At 36.1% G+C, this 14,768-nt stretch overlaps 1 protein-coding gene across 1 annotated transcript in view; it reads right to left on the reverse strand.

Annotated features, from left to right (window-relative positions):
• ADAMTSL1 (ADAMTS like 1) overlaps window positions 1–14,768 on the reverse strand; it is a gene marked incomplete at both ends in the record, with an annotated part of 419,367 nt that overhangs the window by 323,654 nt on the left and 80,945 nt on the right. Inside the window, one exon of the mRNA XM_080708549.1 lies at window positions 946–1,182. Coding sequence (XP_080564675.1) covers window positions 946–1,182 — 237 coding nt within the window. The remainder of the gene's footprint in view (window positions 1–945; window positions 1,183–14,768) is intronic.

A 14,768-nucleotide genomic window follows, 5' to 3' on the forward strand; every position in this document is an offset into this window, starting at 1 on the left:
TTTGGAAAGAAGGTCTCTTAAGCCAGCAAGGCTGGCTTCGAACCTGTGTGATCATCCTGTCTCCGCCTCCCAAATGTGGGGATTACAAGCATGTGCCACCATGCCCGACCAAATATATTGTTTTTTAAGGTGTCAATTAGATAATCCCTAAGGCCCTCCCTCACTTTAAAATATAAAAATTTTATGTTCAAATATACATTTTAAGTCCATACATCTTGTATATAAAGAAGTTGTATATAACTTCCTTGGGCATGAAATTCCTCTGATTTCACAATTTCCTGATTCTAACTCTTATGAAGGTTTAGCTCATGTTTCATCTTATATACTTAAAGCCTTGCCTGACATTGATGGATTGATACCAGAAATAAAATCTCTTTGATACTGTGTTTTAAAGTTACCTGGTTGAAACCAAACTTAGATGACACTGCCAAGCCTTTTCGTACAACTTGTTTGAATTTTCAGTACAATTAGAATTATAGGAAAGAAGCAACGTGTTCTCTTACGCTTGACTTGGGGATTGTAGAGTCACTGTTATTGGAGTTATTCTGAAGCTCTAAGTAAATCAAAAGCAATGCCTACACACACACACACACACACACACACACACACACACACACACACACACCACTTCAGGGACAACCAACTGTGAGTAATTTCAAAGTCTAGTATCTAAAGGATACATAACATTCCCAATTTTATTTTTCCGTATTCAGGTGACACTTAAGAAAGTAAAACCTACTGTGGTCTACTTTTCCCTAATACAGGATACAACAGTGGTGTTTTGCTCTATAATTAAACTTCTGTTTTTCTGAACAGAGATTTTGTCACTATTCATAAGCTAAAGAAAGGGTAACACCAAATGATCAGATAGTGGGTCAATGCATAAACTACACAAAGGCATGAGAGCCCTTTGCACAAGTTAAATGAAAAGAATTTAGCACTTACTTGGCATAGACCACTGATGCACATGTCCAGAGACTCAGTGTAGCAACGAGTGCCATCTAAGACCTTCGGCGCCAGTTCAACAACCAGGCTTGTCCCTTTGGCTTGGCACTTGAGTGAGCATGGGTTGTCGGGGTCATTAGACACAGGAAGCCATTCATAAAACTGGCCATGGTGCTTGACGTCATTATGCGCTGAACATTGCTGAGCTCGGAAGTCACCTGCTTCTGGTGGGCAGTCCTGGAGAAGAAGAGGGAGGGAGACACAAAGTTAAGAGACCAGCCCCAATAGAAAACTGGAGCAGCTCTGTAATGTGTAGAGATACTAGAAAACAAAGTAATCTTCTGATCATTATAAAGTCTACCATATCTTTGTAGATTAAGTGATCATTTGGCCCTCAAAATAAAGAAATCTGAGAAAGTAATCACCTTGTAATGCATTTTCTGAGTGCATTAAATGAGAAAGTAACCAACTTAAAATAGATCTTTTGGTTTATATTAGTTGGAAATGTAACCATCTTAAAATGGATTTTCTGAAAGCTGTTCATTGGAGCATGAACTCTTCTATACTGATACCATTTCAATTTCTTATATAAAGGACTAATATCTAGAATATACAGAGAACTCAAGAAAGTCAGCACTATGTAAACAAATGACCTGATCAAAAAATGGGCAAGTGAACTAAATAGACAATTCACAAAGGAAGAAATTCAAATGGCAAATAAATGCATGAAAAAATGCTCAACATAATTAGCAATCAGAGACATGCAAATCAAAACTACCCCGAGATTCCGCTTAACTCCATAGAATGGCAATCACTCAGAACACAAAAAGCAAAAAATGTCGGTGAGGATGTGGAGAAGTGGGAACTCTAATACATTGTTGATGGGATTGCAAATTAGTTCAGCCACTTTGGCAAACAGTATGGAGGAGCCATAGAAGAATGGGAAATGAACTTACCATATGATCCAGCAATACCACTTTTGGGTATCTACCCAAAAGAAAGGAAACCAAACTATCAAACTAATGCATGCATATCTATGTTCATAGATGCACAATTCACTGTTGCCAAACTATGGAACCAGCCAACATGTCCATCAACAGATGAATGGATTACAAAACTATGGGATATGTACACAATGGAATTTTACTCAGCCATAAAGAAAAACACAATTACGTCATTTACAGGGAAATGAATGGAACTGGAAGACATTATGCTAAGTGAGATTAGTCAGTCACAAAAAATAAGAAATTGGATGCTCTCGCTAATATGCAAAAGTTAGGGAGAAAATGGGTCATAGGAAGAACTTTAGACAAAGAAGGAGATTCTATAGAGGAGCAAATAAGACAACCTAACTGAGGGGATGGGAGAGAGGTAGAGGAAATTCTCTAATGCACATGATGTACTTCAACAAACATCAATGTACTAAGCTGAACATGAGGACGGATGGGGAAGGAATGGGGTGGGAACTGGGTAAGGGCTAAATGAGCAAGGTGTGCATGTATGTCTCCACCATCTTGCATCCCATTAAGATGTATGAATACAATGTACCAATAAAAAATGTAAAAAATAATAAAAAAAACAATTTAAGTAAAACCTGGGATTCAAAGAAAGCATCCTTGTCCCTTTCAGTTCTGAAATTGAGAGCTATGACAATTCTTTATTTTAATGATGAGCAGCAATAATTTTAATAATTTCATTCAGAAGCTTTTGGGGGAATTTCTTGGGACTTTTTTCCGCCCTAGGACTTAGGCTATATTGTATCTAGCATTAGTCATGGTGGTTAAAAGAGAGGTCATCATTTATTCATGAAATGCTTTAGGTTTAAGTTGTATAACCCAGGGGAGAGAGCACGGACTCCCTCCTCACATGGATGTGTGGCAGTAATATGGGGGTTTCCCTGAACAGAAGATGGGAAGCATTGCTGCCTGGTCTCAGGCTCAAGGTTGTCATGAGATGTTCATGAATTCTGGCCAATTAATAGCATAAGGAAGATCCTAAGATATGGTAATGTGTACTATGATTATTTTTGTTTATTTAAACATTTTTAATAATTGATTGGCACATTGTAATAATACATTACACTGAGATATGGAGTGAGAGAATGTACATGCACACAACACTTGGTGCATTCCCTTCCAGATCCCAACCCCACTTCCTTCTTTCCCCCTATATATTATTGAGGTTGGCATAGGGACTATGATTATTTAATGAGGCCACTGAAAAGAAAAAGACACTTAGATTCTCTCAATTTGAATTTTCAATCATATTGGCAAGGACCAATATAAAATAAGACTTTCTTAAATATATACTTTAGAGTGGGCAATTCAAAATTTAAAACTATGATTAATAATGTCTATTATCTAATGAATCATAAACCTCAAGGAAATGAATAAAAGCCTTAAAAAGACAAATATTGCCTGTCCCTTGGAAAGGCTTTTTGACAAGTATATTTTAGTCTATGTGAATTTAGAATGAGATTTACTTACTATAAATAGTTTAACCTATCTGGCCATGGAGAGGCCTTAATTATACCTTCTTTTTATTCTAAAGGATTTGCATATAATCCTTAGCAGTTCATGGTTACAACATGGTCATTATTGTATTTATTTATTTATTTGGTGGTACTGGGGTTCTCGGAAGCATTTCTACCTCAGGGCTACACTCCCAGACCTATTTTATATTTTTTATTTGGAAACAGGGCCTTTTAAGCCAGTGTGGCTGGCTTTGAACCTGCGCAATCCTCCTTGTCTTCACCTCCCAAGCGACGGAATTACAAGCATGCATCACCACACCTGGCTACATGGTCATTTTGAGAGTTCTCTTATACAAGGTTTCTTTGCAAATCTCTTTCCATTCATAAAAACATTCAGAGAACAGCATTGTTCTCTATTTTATAAAATGAATTCTTGAATCTTCCAAAACTTTAACAGTACTCTTAAGTAGCACATAGGCTCTGATATTTAAGGGTGCACAAGTTCTTTCTAAGAAATGTAGGGTCTAAACATTAAAATGTGTATTTAGGATGCATATTAAATGGCTCAAAATACAATATAAAATCTCAGAGACATTTAAGGTCACCATTATATATGTTCTCAGAATGAAAACAATGTAATAGTAAAGGAAAAGAATAATTTATAAAACACATATAGGTACAATATAGGTAGATACATAGCTTAGGTACTCAATAGGCTTAATTGATTTTTGAATATTGTTTGAAAAAATATGATTCATATTTATTATTTATTAACATCTCAAATTATAAGATATAAGTAATTTTAAAAGATCCATAAATAAATAAAAAGTGCATGTGTCTTTTCTACAAGATATGTACCTGTTTATTTTGAGACATGAAATAAAAACTACAACCTGAAAAACTATGGGATGGATAACAAAACCAGTAAATCGCATCAAATCATGACAGGCAGCACAAACTCAACTTCAGTGTTTTAACACAAGCTTCTTCCAGGCCCTATGTACTAAGATAAGAGCACAAACTGATTTAACATGAATCTTTCATGTCCCCCAAACAAGCCAACTTACCTACTTTGTAAATTCTAACAGTATCTGCCTTGGCCTCACTTACTAATTTCTGCCTCAAAACAACTCTATTACGCCGGGTGTGGTGGTGCACTCTTGTAATCCCCGCCTTTGGGAGGTGGAGACAGGAGGATCGTGCAGGTTCGAAGCCAGCTTTCTGGCTTAAGAGACCCTGTTTCAAAATAAAAAATATAAAATTGGTCTGGGAGTGTAGCCTGGAGGTAGGAGGGTTCCATCCCTAGTACCATCAAAAACAAAAAAAAAACAAAACTCTTACTAATCTCAGCCCCAACTATGCACATACAGGTCCCTAAATGTCTTCATTTGAGAAAATATGGAATCTCTCTCAGAAAGTCATTGGTCATATGTTTTCTTTAGTATGTGGAAGCTAGAATGAAAATAGGAGGTGAAAAAGACTTCAATCAGCTGAGGAGAGAAACCAGTAGAACAGTGGAAGGGGATTGAGGATGGAGTTGAAAGGGGAAAAATGAGAATGGAGGAAGGGAACAGTTCAAATAAGTTTATGTCCATATGAGAAGATTTCAGTACCGATCTCACTAACACGTCTGAAGGAGAAAAAGGTCGGGGATAGTATATACAGGAGAATATACCAACTGATGGGTGCGCGTGTGTTTGTATCACTTTGAATCTCACTATGATGTATAATCATATTTTACCAATTAAGTTTATAAAAAGATGCTTCTTTCTCTTTGTTTGGCTGGTTTACCAAAGCTAGTTTTATACGATTCACAAGATTCCCTGGTGGTCACTGCATGGGAGCTTCCAAAGCTAAATGGATCACTTGATTAATAAGGTTTAAATCAAATATTTGCTTTTACATAATACCTGTCATTTCAGGAATCATTTGATTATTCAGTAATATAGAAGAGATACTGAAGTGGACTCAAGAAACATTGAGGAAATTCTTTAAAATAGTTCCAAATCTCCTTTCAAAATTGCCCATCCCCCCATAAAAATTTCGAGGGAACTATCTAGAAGGGAATTCCCAGGGTCAGGCTGAATCATCTGCCTTAAAGTGAAAAGGGTAAGATATAAGAGACATCTTCATATGAACCAGAGGTAATTTCTGCACTTTCTTCAATTCCAAGAAAAGAGTGTGAATTACATTTTAAAATTCTGATGCTATCTCATCTTACAGCCGATATAAAACTCCTCTTCTTAGGACAGACATAAAACTCAGTCAATTATTAGTCTACTCTTTTCCAGAAAATGTGTTGATTCATCCTAAGTTTTCTAAAATAATTAAGATTCAAAGGCAGTCAAAGGTAAAACTAGTAAATACTGAAGCTAAAATGCTAAGACTTTTGGTTTTTTTTTCTGTGATGAAACCAGAAAACACATTTAGGCTTATAAAGATTCAACATATAGACAGATGCTCCTGCTTGCAATTTACCTGCATATAGTGGTAATAAGAATACCTGTTAGGAGTTTTACAATTTTCCATAACTGGAAAATATCTCAGACTAATAATGCTCATGAATACCATTATTTGCTTTTATCACTACTGCCTTTTCTCTGTGCATGTTTTAATAGGGGTGGGAAGACATAGTTTGCTAAGTTGAGAATATCCTTAAAACCTGGAGTTCAGAGTTGGAACCTGAACTTGAACCTTTCTGATGTGTTTATTTGTACTTGGCAAAACGTGACTTCCTGTTTCAAGAAAAGGATTTAAGAGGACTTATAAAACAGGTTGAGAAAGCTTCTTGGACATCAAATAGCTCTTACAAAATAACATTTTGATGATTTAAGTGTAAATGAATCTGAAACATATGAATCAAATTTCCCTTGAAATACACGTGTTCAAAAATTAAGGGAAAAAGGATTTGGCAAAACATACTTCGTTTGAGCCCCAAATTTCTCAAGTATAGTTCAAAACATTCATTGAATCTCTAATGCATTTGGGATCCTCCAGCTGTGGCAGTAGAAATTCAGGAAAAATCACTGTAGCCTCTTGTCCCATAAGTATCCTAATAAATAATAATGACACAAAGAACAACAACAGTAACTTTTATTTGCATAGAGACTTACAATCTGCAAAGCTTTTAAGTTTTTAATTATAATTTGGCCTATTGAAACCAGCATACTCCCTGATCCTCCTAAAAGTTAGGTTCATAAACTGATGCCCAAACTACTTTGAAAAATAATATTTTTCCTGGGCATCCTCTTTGAAATATTGGCTTCTGGAGACGCTTTGTAGCACAAGTCATATTTCTGACCAGGGGAGGTTGTTTTTCTTAGGCTATACTGAATGAAAAGTGTACTTAAATCATGAGGGATTTCTGCAGCCATAAAACATTAATGGTACAAATAATAATCAGCTTTCAATTGAGATAGTTGAATAAGAAAACAAGTGAACTCTAAATTTACATATTTTTTTACTTGGAACTTGGTACAGAGGAAGTTTTTTTGTTGTTGGTTTTTTTGGGTTTTTTTTTTTGGTGGTACTGGGGTTCCTGGAAGCCCTTCTACTTCTACTTCTGGGCTACACTCCCAGACCTATTTTATACTTTTTTATGTGGAAACAGGGTCTCTTAAGCCAGCATGGCTGGCTTCGAACCTGTGCGATCCTCCTGTCTCCGCCTCCCAAGCGCGGGGATTATAAGCGTGTGCCACCACACCCAGCCCTACATAGGAAGTTTTGATGAAGGAAATTTAAACTACTAGAAATTAATCCTACTCTTCACTAAGAACCTGGCAAAAATCATGGTGCGCAAGGAATGAGCTAGACTCAAGATTCCAACTTCCAGCCTCTTGTGCATCTCCAGAAACACCTTCAAGTAGACATAGAACAGAGAAAAAGTCATTGGATGCCATTCTCCCTATAGATTCTTGAACTGTCACACACCTGTGGATCGACAGTTCTGTGTCAAGTTACTGAGCTAGGGCTTCCTTACTCTGTGAAAATATATTTTCTTTGTAACAGATGATCCCATGAATTACTGTATTCAGCCATTTAATATAACAGCTTTTCTCTCCAATTTTTAAGCACTTAATCCTAACCGTGTCAGGGCTTTCTTCTTTAAAAACACAAAAACAAAACCTGACCTTTGATTTACTCTCATTATAATTCATACGGTCCGTGGAGTTCTGCCATCTACAAATCTAATTCAAAACATTTTCTGGTTAATCATCTAGGCAGTGGGGAAGATAAGATGGATCCCAGATGTCCCCTGATGATGATAGGTAGGTCAGATTACACTGTGGGACAAAAGAGGGTCATGGTTTTCAGAACTTAACTCACTGGGTGAAATGTAAAGATTATATCTCAGCATCTAAGGTGGCAGATTATGAAAGGCCTTTACAATGACTTTTAAAAATATACAGAGTATAGATTTAGGGTCAGGAGAGAAACATGACTTTTTCTTTATTTTCATTATTTTTAAGCAAACATTCTTATTTCAGTGGTACACCCCTTTGCTTTACCTCCACCCTTAAATATTCAGGCAGTTAGCCTATTTAATTAGTTATGCTATTTTGTTTCATTTATTGTATGATTGTCATGCTATAAATATCATATTCTGGTTGTAGGCTTTTATTTATAGTCAATGTTAATACCTGCTAGTATCAAGATCACAGGTGATTATATCTAGATGACCATAAGCAATAGAGTCACTGAAAAAAACAAAAAACCTTTTCTTTTATCTGCATTTCCCTCTGCTAGAACTGCTCTACTAAACTCACTCCCATGTCTCCATGATACCCTAACCACTTGTTCTCCATAAAAGTTACTGGGAAAACCCCTCACAAAATTAAAATTGCAAAGTAAGGCATATACTCTGTCCTTCAATAATGCTGGATTACTCTTTCTTTCTTTCTTTCTTTCTTTCTTTCTTTCTTTCTTTCTTTCTTTCTTTCTTCTTTCTTTCTTTCTTTCTTTTCTTTTGAAACTGGGGATTGAATCCAGGAGCATTCTACCTCCAAGCTGCATCCCCACCCCTATTTTTTATTCTTTATTTTGAACCAGGGTCTCACTGAGTTGCAGAAGGCCTCACTAAGTACTTGAAGTTACCTCAAATCTGCGACCCTCCTGTCTCAGCCTTGCAAGTACTGAGATTACAAGCGTAGTATGCTACCATGCCTAGCCTGGATTACCTTTTATGATAAAAATACCCACATTATCAGCAATCACCTTTGGAAAGTCTTAGTAGTTCTAAATTTTTCCCCTTAACATACTAGGAAACCTCAGTTTAAATGGTAAAATAGGAAAAGATTACCATCAAAGGTTCCTTGAGAATAAATGGATAGAGATTTGGGACATATTTTCTAAAGCTTTCAGTCTCTTAATGTTCTTAAACAAATGCTCAGTTACCTCTTTCATGTATTTTGGTCTTTAGTACTGAGTTTCCTGTTTCTTGTATTGAAAGTTAAAATGAAATCACTGAACAATAAATATCTACCAATACAGTCCAACCTACTATAATATTTTGTTCTTGGAAACATAAGCCATATTGCAGTTTCTATTTCCAACTTAAACCTCCTCTCCTGAATTCCAGATTCATATATATACTGCTTGTTCGCCTTCTGGATGTCTAAGACAGCACACCTTCATGAGGTACAAACCTTGACTCTTGACCCACTCCAAAGTCTTGCCAAATATCATTCCCCTGAAGCCTTCTCCATCCCAGTCAATGTCAACTTCATCCTTTTCAGGTCCCTATACCTTAGAGTGGTTCTCAAGTGTATTCTCTATATCAAATTCCCCGGGAGGGCACCTAAACACAAGATGATAGAGCCCTACTCCAGAGTTTCTGATTCAGTAGACTTGAATCAAAGTCCAAGAATCTGTACTTCAAAGAAGCTCCCAGGCTATGCTGATGCCACTGATGTTGTAACCACATCTTGGGAACCCTTGCCTTACAGAGGTACTGACTTTATACACAACTGTACTAAGAATCTGGTCATAACTGACTTCCTTTCTACCATTTCCCTTCTGGGGATTTCTGTCAACAAGGCAGCCATAATGATCTTATTAAACATAAGGGAGATCATTTCACGTTTCTGCTATAACTCATGCCCTGGCTTCCCACTTAGATTAAAATTCCAACTCCTCACTGCAGGTAGAGGTCAAGACCTGGCTCCTATTATCCCACTGGCTCAGCTTCTTCCTCCTGTCCCAGCTCACTCACCTCTTGTCACCCTGGATTCCCTGCCCCCTCCGGAACACTCAGGTGCACTCTTAATTTAGACTAAAGCAGTATCTGTCTCCTCTGTCTGAAATTATTTTTGTCCAGATTTTGAGTAGCTCATTACCTTACCTCATCAAGTCTTCGCTCAAATATCACCATCTTAATGAGTCTTATTCTGATCACTCTATGCAACATTGCAACCCTACCCCCACTACTTATTCTTCTCTATCCTGTTCAGTTTTCCATAATACCGAGTCATCTTCAATTATACCATTTAATTTGCTTAGTTATTGGTTTTTTATTGTCTGTCTCCTTCCAGTAAAATATAATCTCCAGGAAGACAGGGGACTTCAAATTTCACTTACTAGTATACATCAAGTAGTCATGTGTTTGTTGAGAGAATGACTAGAATGACTAACACATTTACTATACAGAACAGAGATCATTACTTTTCATTTGAAAACTCCAAGTCGGTTTTCTTAAATCTTGCAGGAATTTAAATCGTGATAGTTGTCTAATTGATGGAATGTCTAGTTCTTTCTTTCTTTAAAAAATAAAGCTACAAGAATACTTACACATTTCAGACACTAGAAAAATTGAGTATGGAGTTTTGCCTACTTTCTGAATAGGCAGATTGATATTTCCTCCCCCACGTAAACAAATTTAATAGGGCAATATTAAGAAACATAAAGTGTGCTGAAATCATTTATTATTAAAAATAGCCAGACATTTATAAATTTTATTAAACACTTAGTGTTATACACATACACCATAAAGTGCTTATGTTAAGGTAACAAGCTTTATCCGCCAAATTTTGGCCACCTGCTTATACTAACATCAACATCATCATCAAAAGCATTTATTTGTGCAAGACTGTTCACTGCTATGTAAAATGAAATTAAACAGACATAGTCCCTGCCCTGTCTAGACAGTCTGTATGGATACAATTCTATTATATTTCAAGAGCATAATACTTAAATCTCTAATATATCACTATGAATGCAAATACCAGAAAATGTGGTGGAGTTTGGAAGGTGGTACCATAGTAGGAAAAGGTTCATTTTTTCCTCCATTTTGCAAAGATCAGACTCTTTTCAAAGCCAGTATATTAAATGGCTCAGGACACCATGATTTCATGTATATTAGATGTAGTTTAAAAGTTTTTGTTTTTGTTCTCTTTTTTTCCTGGCACAAAAGGTTTTCAGATTTTTTGTTTCAATCACCCACCCCACCACTTCCCAAACTCTCAATTCTTTGGGGAAGTAAGTAGCACATTCAAGGGAAGTGAGTACTTTTGGAAATCAATCATTAACCATCTTCACGCCTCACTATGAACCAGGTTTGTGCTCAATAAAATACCTTCACAAACTTGTGATCCTGTAAATTGATACAGAACTCTAATTCGTTCAGGCTTTGGGTGTCCTCCTTGTACTGTGTACCTACTTTAGTGAACTCCAGCACAGGTATACTGAGTACCTTCAAACTGTTCCAATGTGTTCATTCAGGTCCAGACATTAGAGACATAAAATATAATAAATCAGGAGCCCCACCCACCCTTCTTGTTCTATTATAGCTTGCTATCTGAAAACAAATGGTTTGCCTGACTAGTTTCTTAATGTCTCCAGGCATCTGAGAGCTGATCTAAGTAAAAATATTGAAAACATTTCGTTTTAAAGTTCATTTTTTTCCCTTTGAGTAGTTTTTATTTCAGAGCTTTTATTTTTTTCTCCTTTGAACAATGCAGACTCTTGGAATCTAATTCCCTAGAGATATTTGTAAGACTGGTTATAGTTTGTCATGTTAGACTCTTAAATTCTCTCAATTTTGAAAATATTCATTCCTTGAGGCCTTTTATTATTTTTAGTTCCTTTCTTTGAATTATCTCCAATTTAGCAGTATCTTTTCTTAAATCAGCATTTCTGTGTTTTTGCTATTTTTATTATAGTCTAAAACAAGGGTTTTCTCCTCCATCCACCCAAATTAGCATATGTGAAAGGGTAATTTGTAGTTCTTTTTGTAATATAGAATACCATTTCATTTTATAAGCACACCATTATAATATGTTTTGTTCTCAAACTGCATTTAACAAAATATTTGTGGTAGAGAGTCAGGGTAGGGGAAGGAAGAGTGTAGAAGACATGTTAGCATATGAATACTTAAACTGTCATTACTGGTTGGGGTATTACAAAACAAGTTCTTTATTTTTCTATTTACAAGTGGGAAAGAATGGGCTTGATATATTATAAAGGAGTGCAAATACGAAAACTGAAGGACATGTATTTCTTATGGCAGTCATTAAAAAATAGAAAAACCATGGTCTAATCCAATTCAAAGATAAAGGCTGAAAAGCCATTCGCTACATTTAGTTTATTTTTAATGTTATTTTTAAAATATAAAATTGTTGACTTTATTAGGATCAAACAAAAATATTTCTTTGAAATAAAAAACAAAAACAAAGATAAATGTGAGGTTAGACAGTTTGGAGATGACTCCAGCACTCTATCATCACCTTCTCTGCTTCTCTGTCTCTAACAGGCCACCTGATGTTGCCTGCAGGCCTAACTTCGTTTTGGCTCTCACTGAATCCTGACAGTACAGTCTGTTTTCTTGGCAATGCACTTAATCAATGCTCCTGTTTTAGAGGCATGTAACAACAATTTTTATGAAACCAAGGTCAGGCTTCTATTGAATCATAATCACTTTTAAATCAGTTTACTGGAGAATCACAGTAGGATTGGAGATTCTTCTCCACTAGGAAAAGGATCCAAGTCTACAGAGAAAGACATCTATTCTTCAACCAGTGGAATAGAATTGATTGTCCTCTCACTCAGATTCCTCTCTGGGAGGTAGATTCTAACTCTGACCATGAATGGAAGTCCTCCTGGCAAGAGACAGGGTGCTCTTTTGTGTCATATTTTTCAAAGAGAGGAAATAACTTGTTCCTAGGCTATCACAGGATACAAGTGAAGATAAACCCAGTCTTTCCTTACATACTTTGGAATGAGGGAAAGAGGTAGGGTTACTGTGGACAAATGACAAAGAATTTAATGACCCACTCTCTTCCTTCTCTGGTCTTTTTCCAACTTTTAGAACAGAATTCCTACTGTAAGCACTCAAATTGATGGTTAATACTACACAAAATGATCCTATAAAAGAAGCATCCTTAGTAGCACTTTCCAAACTAAATGTTAGAACCATACCTTGCTGCTTCTAGAACTATTTAATTTTGTTGTTTAGATGTATGTTAAATTAAAGTGACTTATATGAATATCCTAACATATGAGTCTAATCAAACAATATCATGTGCCAAATTTGCTGGGTTATAAGTTTAATGGATGACAACACTCAACTCCGTTCATATGTGCTCAGTCATAGTTTGTTGATCTTGGAGCATGGATATATTTTAAGAAACAAAAAAGAATTAGAGAAATGTATTTTATGACCTCTAAAGTGTAGTATTTTTTTAGGTTGTCCTTTGAAACTTAAAACACAGCCTCTTAGCATCAGCCTCATCCAAAGTTAATTTTCCTTTCTCTTCTTCTAAAAGTTCCATTTTCTTCAGTAGGCTGCACTTAGGTAAAGGTGAAGAAAACATGTTAAACCTATCTAAAATTCACATAATCAATAATACCCTCCACTTAGGCTCAACTCTCTTTCTGAGATTTCTCCCCTGCCCCCCAAGTATGTGTAAGGAAGTGTTTTGTATTTTATCTTTCCTTGACTTAAAAAATTTCATACTTGTATATAAAAGTACTTTCCACTTAATCATTAGTCAATGACTATTAACATTTTGCACATACTCAAAAGCCATAGAGACACCAAGTAATAAGCTATAGTAGGAAGTCGGTGATAATCCTTGCCTTCACAATGCTTACTATTTAAAGGAGGAAGATAGATAATGAAAGCAATGAAAGCCAAGCTTTTATTTTAATGAAAGAATTACAGGCAAAGTGACAGCCAATATTGCAGGATTATTTTTGAACAGAGGCAATCTCCCTTCCTATTTTGTCTCCTGTTAAGGCTGAATCTAGACAAGGTAGTACAGAAAAAGGAATGTGAAAACTGCTTCTCAGCTTGCAAGTCTTCAGTATGATTTTTAGATCCCAACACATAAGCTGCCTCTATTTTCTCCATTCTATATTATGTCCATTGCGACAAGTGCCTCAGAAAGTTTCTTCAGGGAGTTGACCTAATTTTGCCCACTTTCTAAACGCCTTTCTCTCTATTTCTTACCATGTAGCCCACACCTTGCATTCTGGTGTGGGAACTTATAATGAGGGAGGCTGTGCATGTGGTGCACAAGACATACATGGAAATTTTCTGTATTTTCTGCTCCAAAGAAATAGCTTCTTTACAATGCTAAAATGGGGGCTAGGGTTATAGCTTAATGATAGAGCACTTGCCTACCATATGTGAGGCCCAGGATTCCATCCCCAACATTTCTCTTTCATAGACACACAGAGATGACACAACTTCCCTCCCCCTTCTACTAATATCTATAGAGAGAAATACTGAAGATACCTGCCTGTCTCATCGTGGCTGTGGCTGAAGGGTGGGATAAAAGCCTCCTTCAGAGTACTATCAGTTGGGGTCATGAGGACTGAGGACACAAGTCACAGTATGGACAATGATAATTTACTTTAAAATGGTCTTGGATTAGTATTGGGTCACTACCCTATCCAATGTTATCTTTCTCAATAGTAAATGTAAATTCTCTCAGAAAGCACATATCTTAATCCAGATTATAGGACACTATCTCCCTCTTAAATTCTGCAAATGATAAATACATATAGGAATACCACAAAACATAGAGGTAAACAGGGCAACATGCAAAAGAAGGCAGTAGGAGAAAATCAGACCTACATCAAACTCAGAGAAATTATCAGACACAATACAAAATAAGAAAATTTGGTGTGCTTATTGACATTTTAAAAAAGAATGCTGATACCTCCAGCATGGTTTTTACTAACAAAATCAGCATGATATTGGCATTAAAAACAGACACAAAGACCAATGGAATAGAAGATACACTTACAGTCAGTTGATTTTTGACAAAAGTGCCAAAAAAATACACTAAAGAAAATGTAGCCTTTTCAATGAATTCTGTTGGGAAAACTGGTTATCTATATGTAGAAGAAT

The sequence above is a fragment of the Muscardinus avellanarius genome, assembly GCF_963383645.1.
Source record: "Muscardinus avellanarius genome assembly, chromosome: 13".
In the NCBI taxonomy this organism is placed as follows: Eukaryota; Metazoa; Chordata; class Mammalia; order Rodentia; family Gliridae; genus Muscardinus; species Muscardinus avellanarius.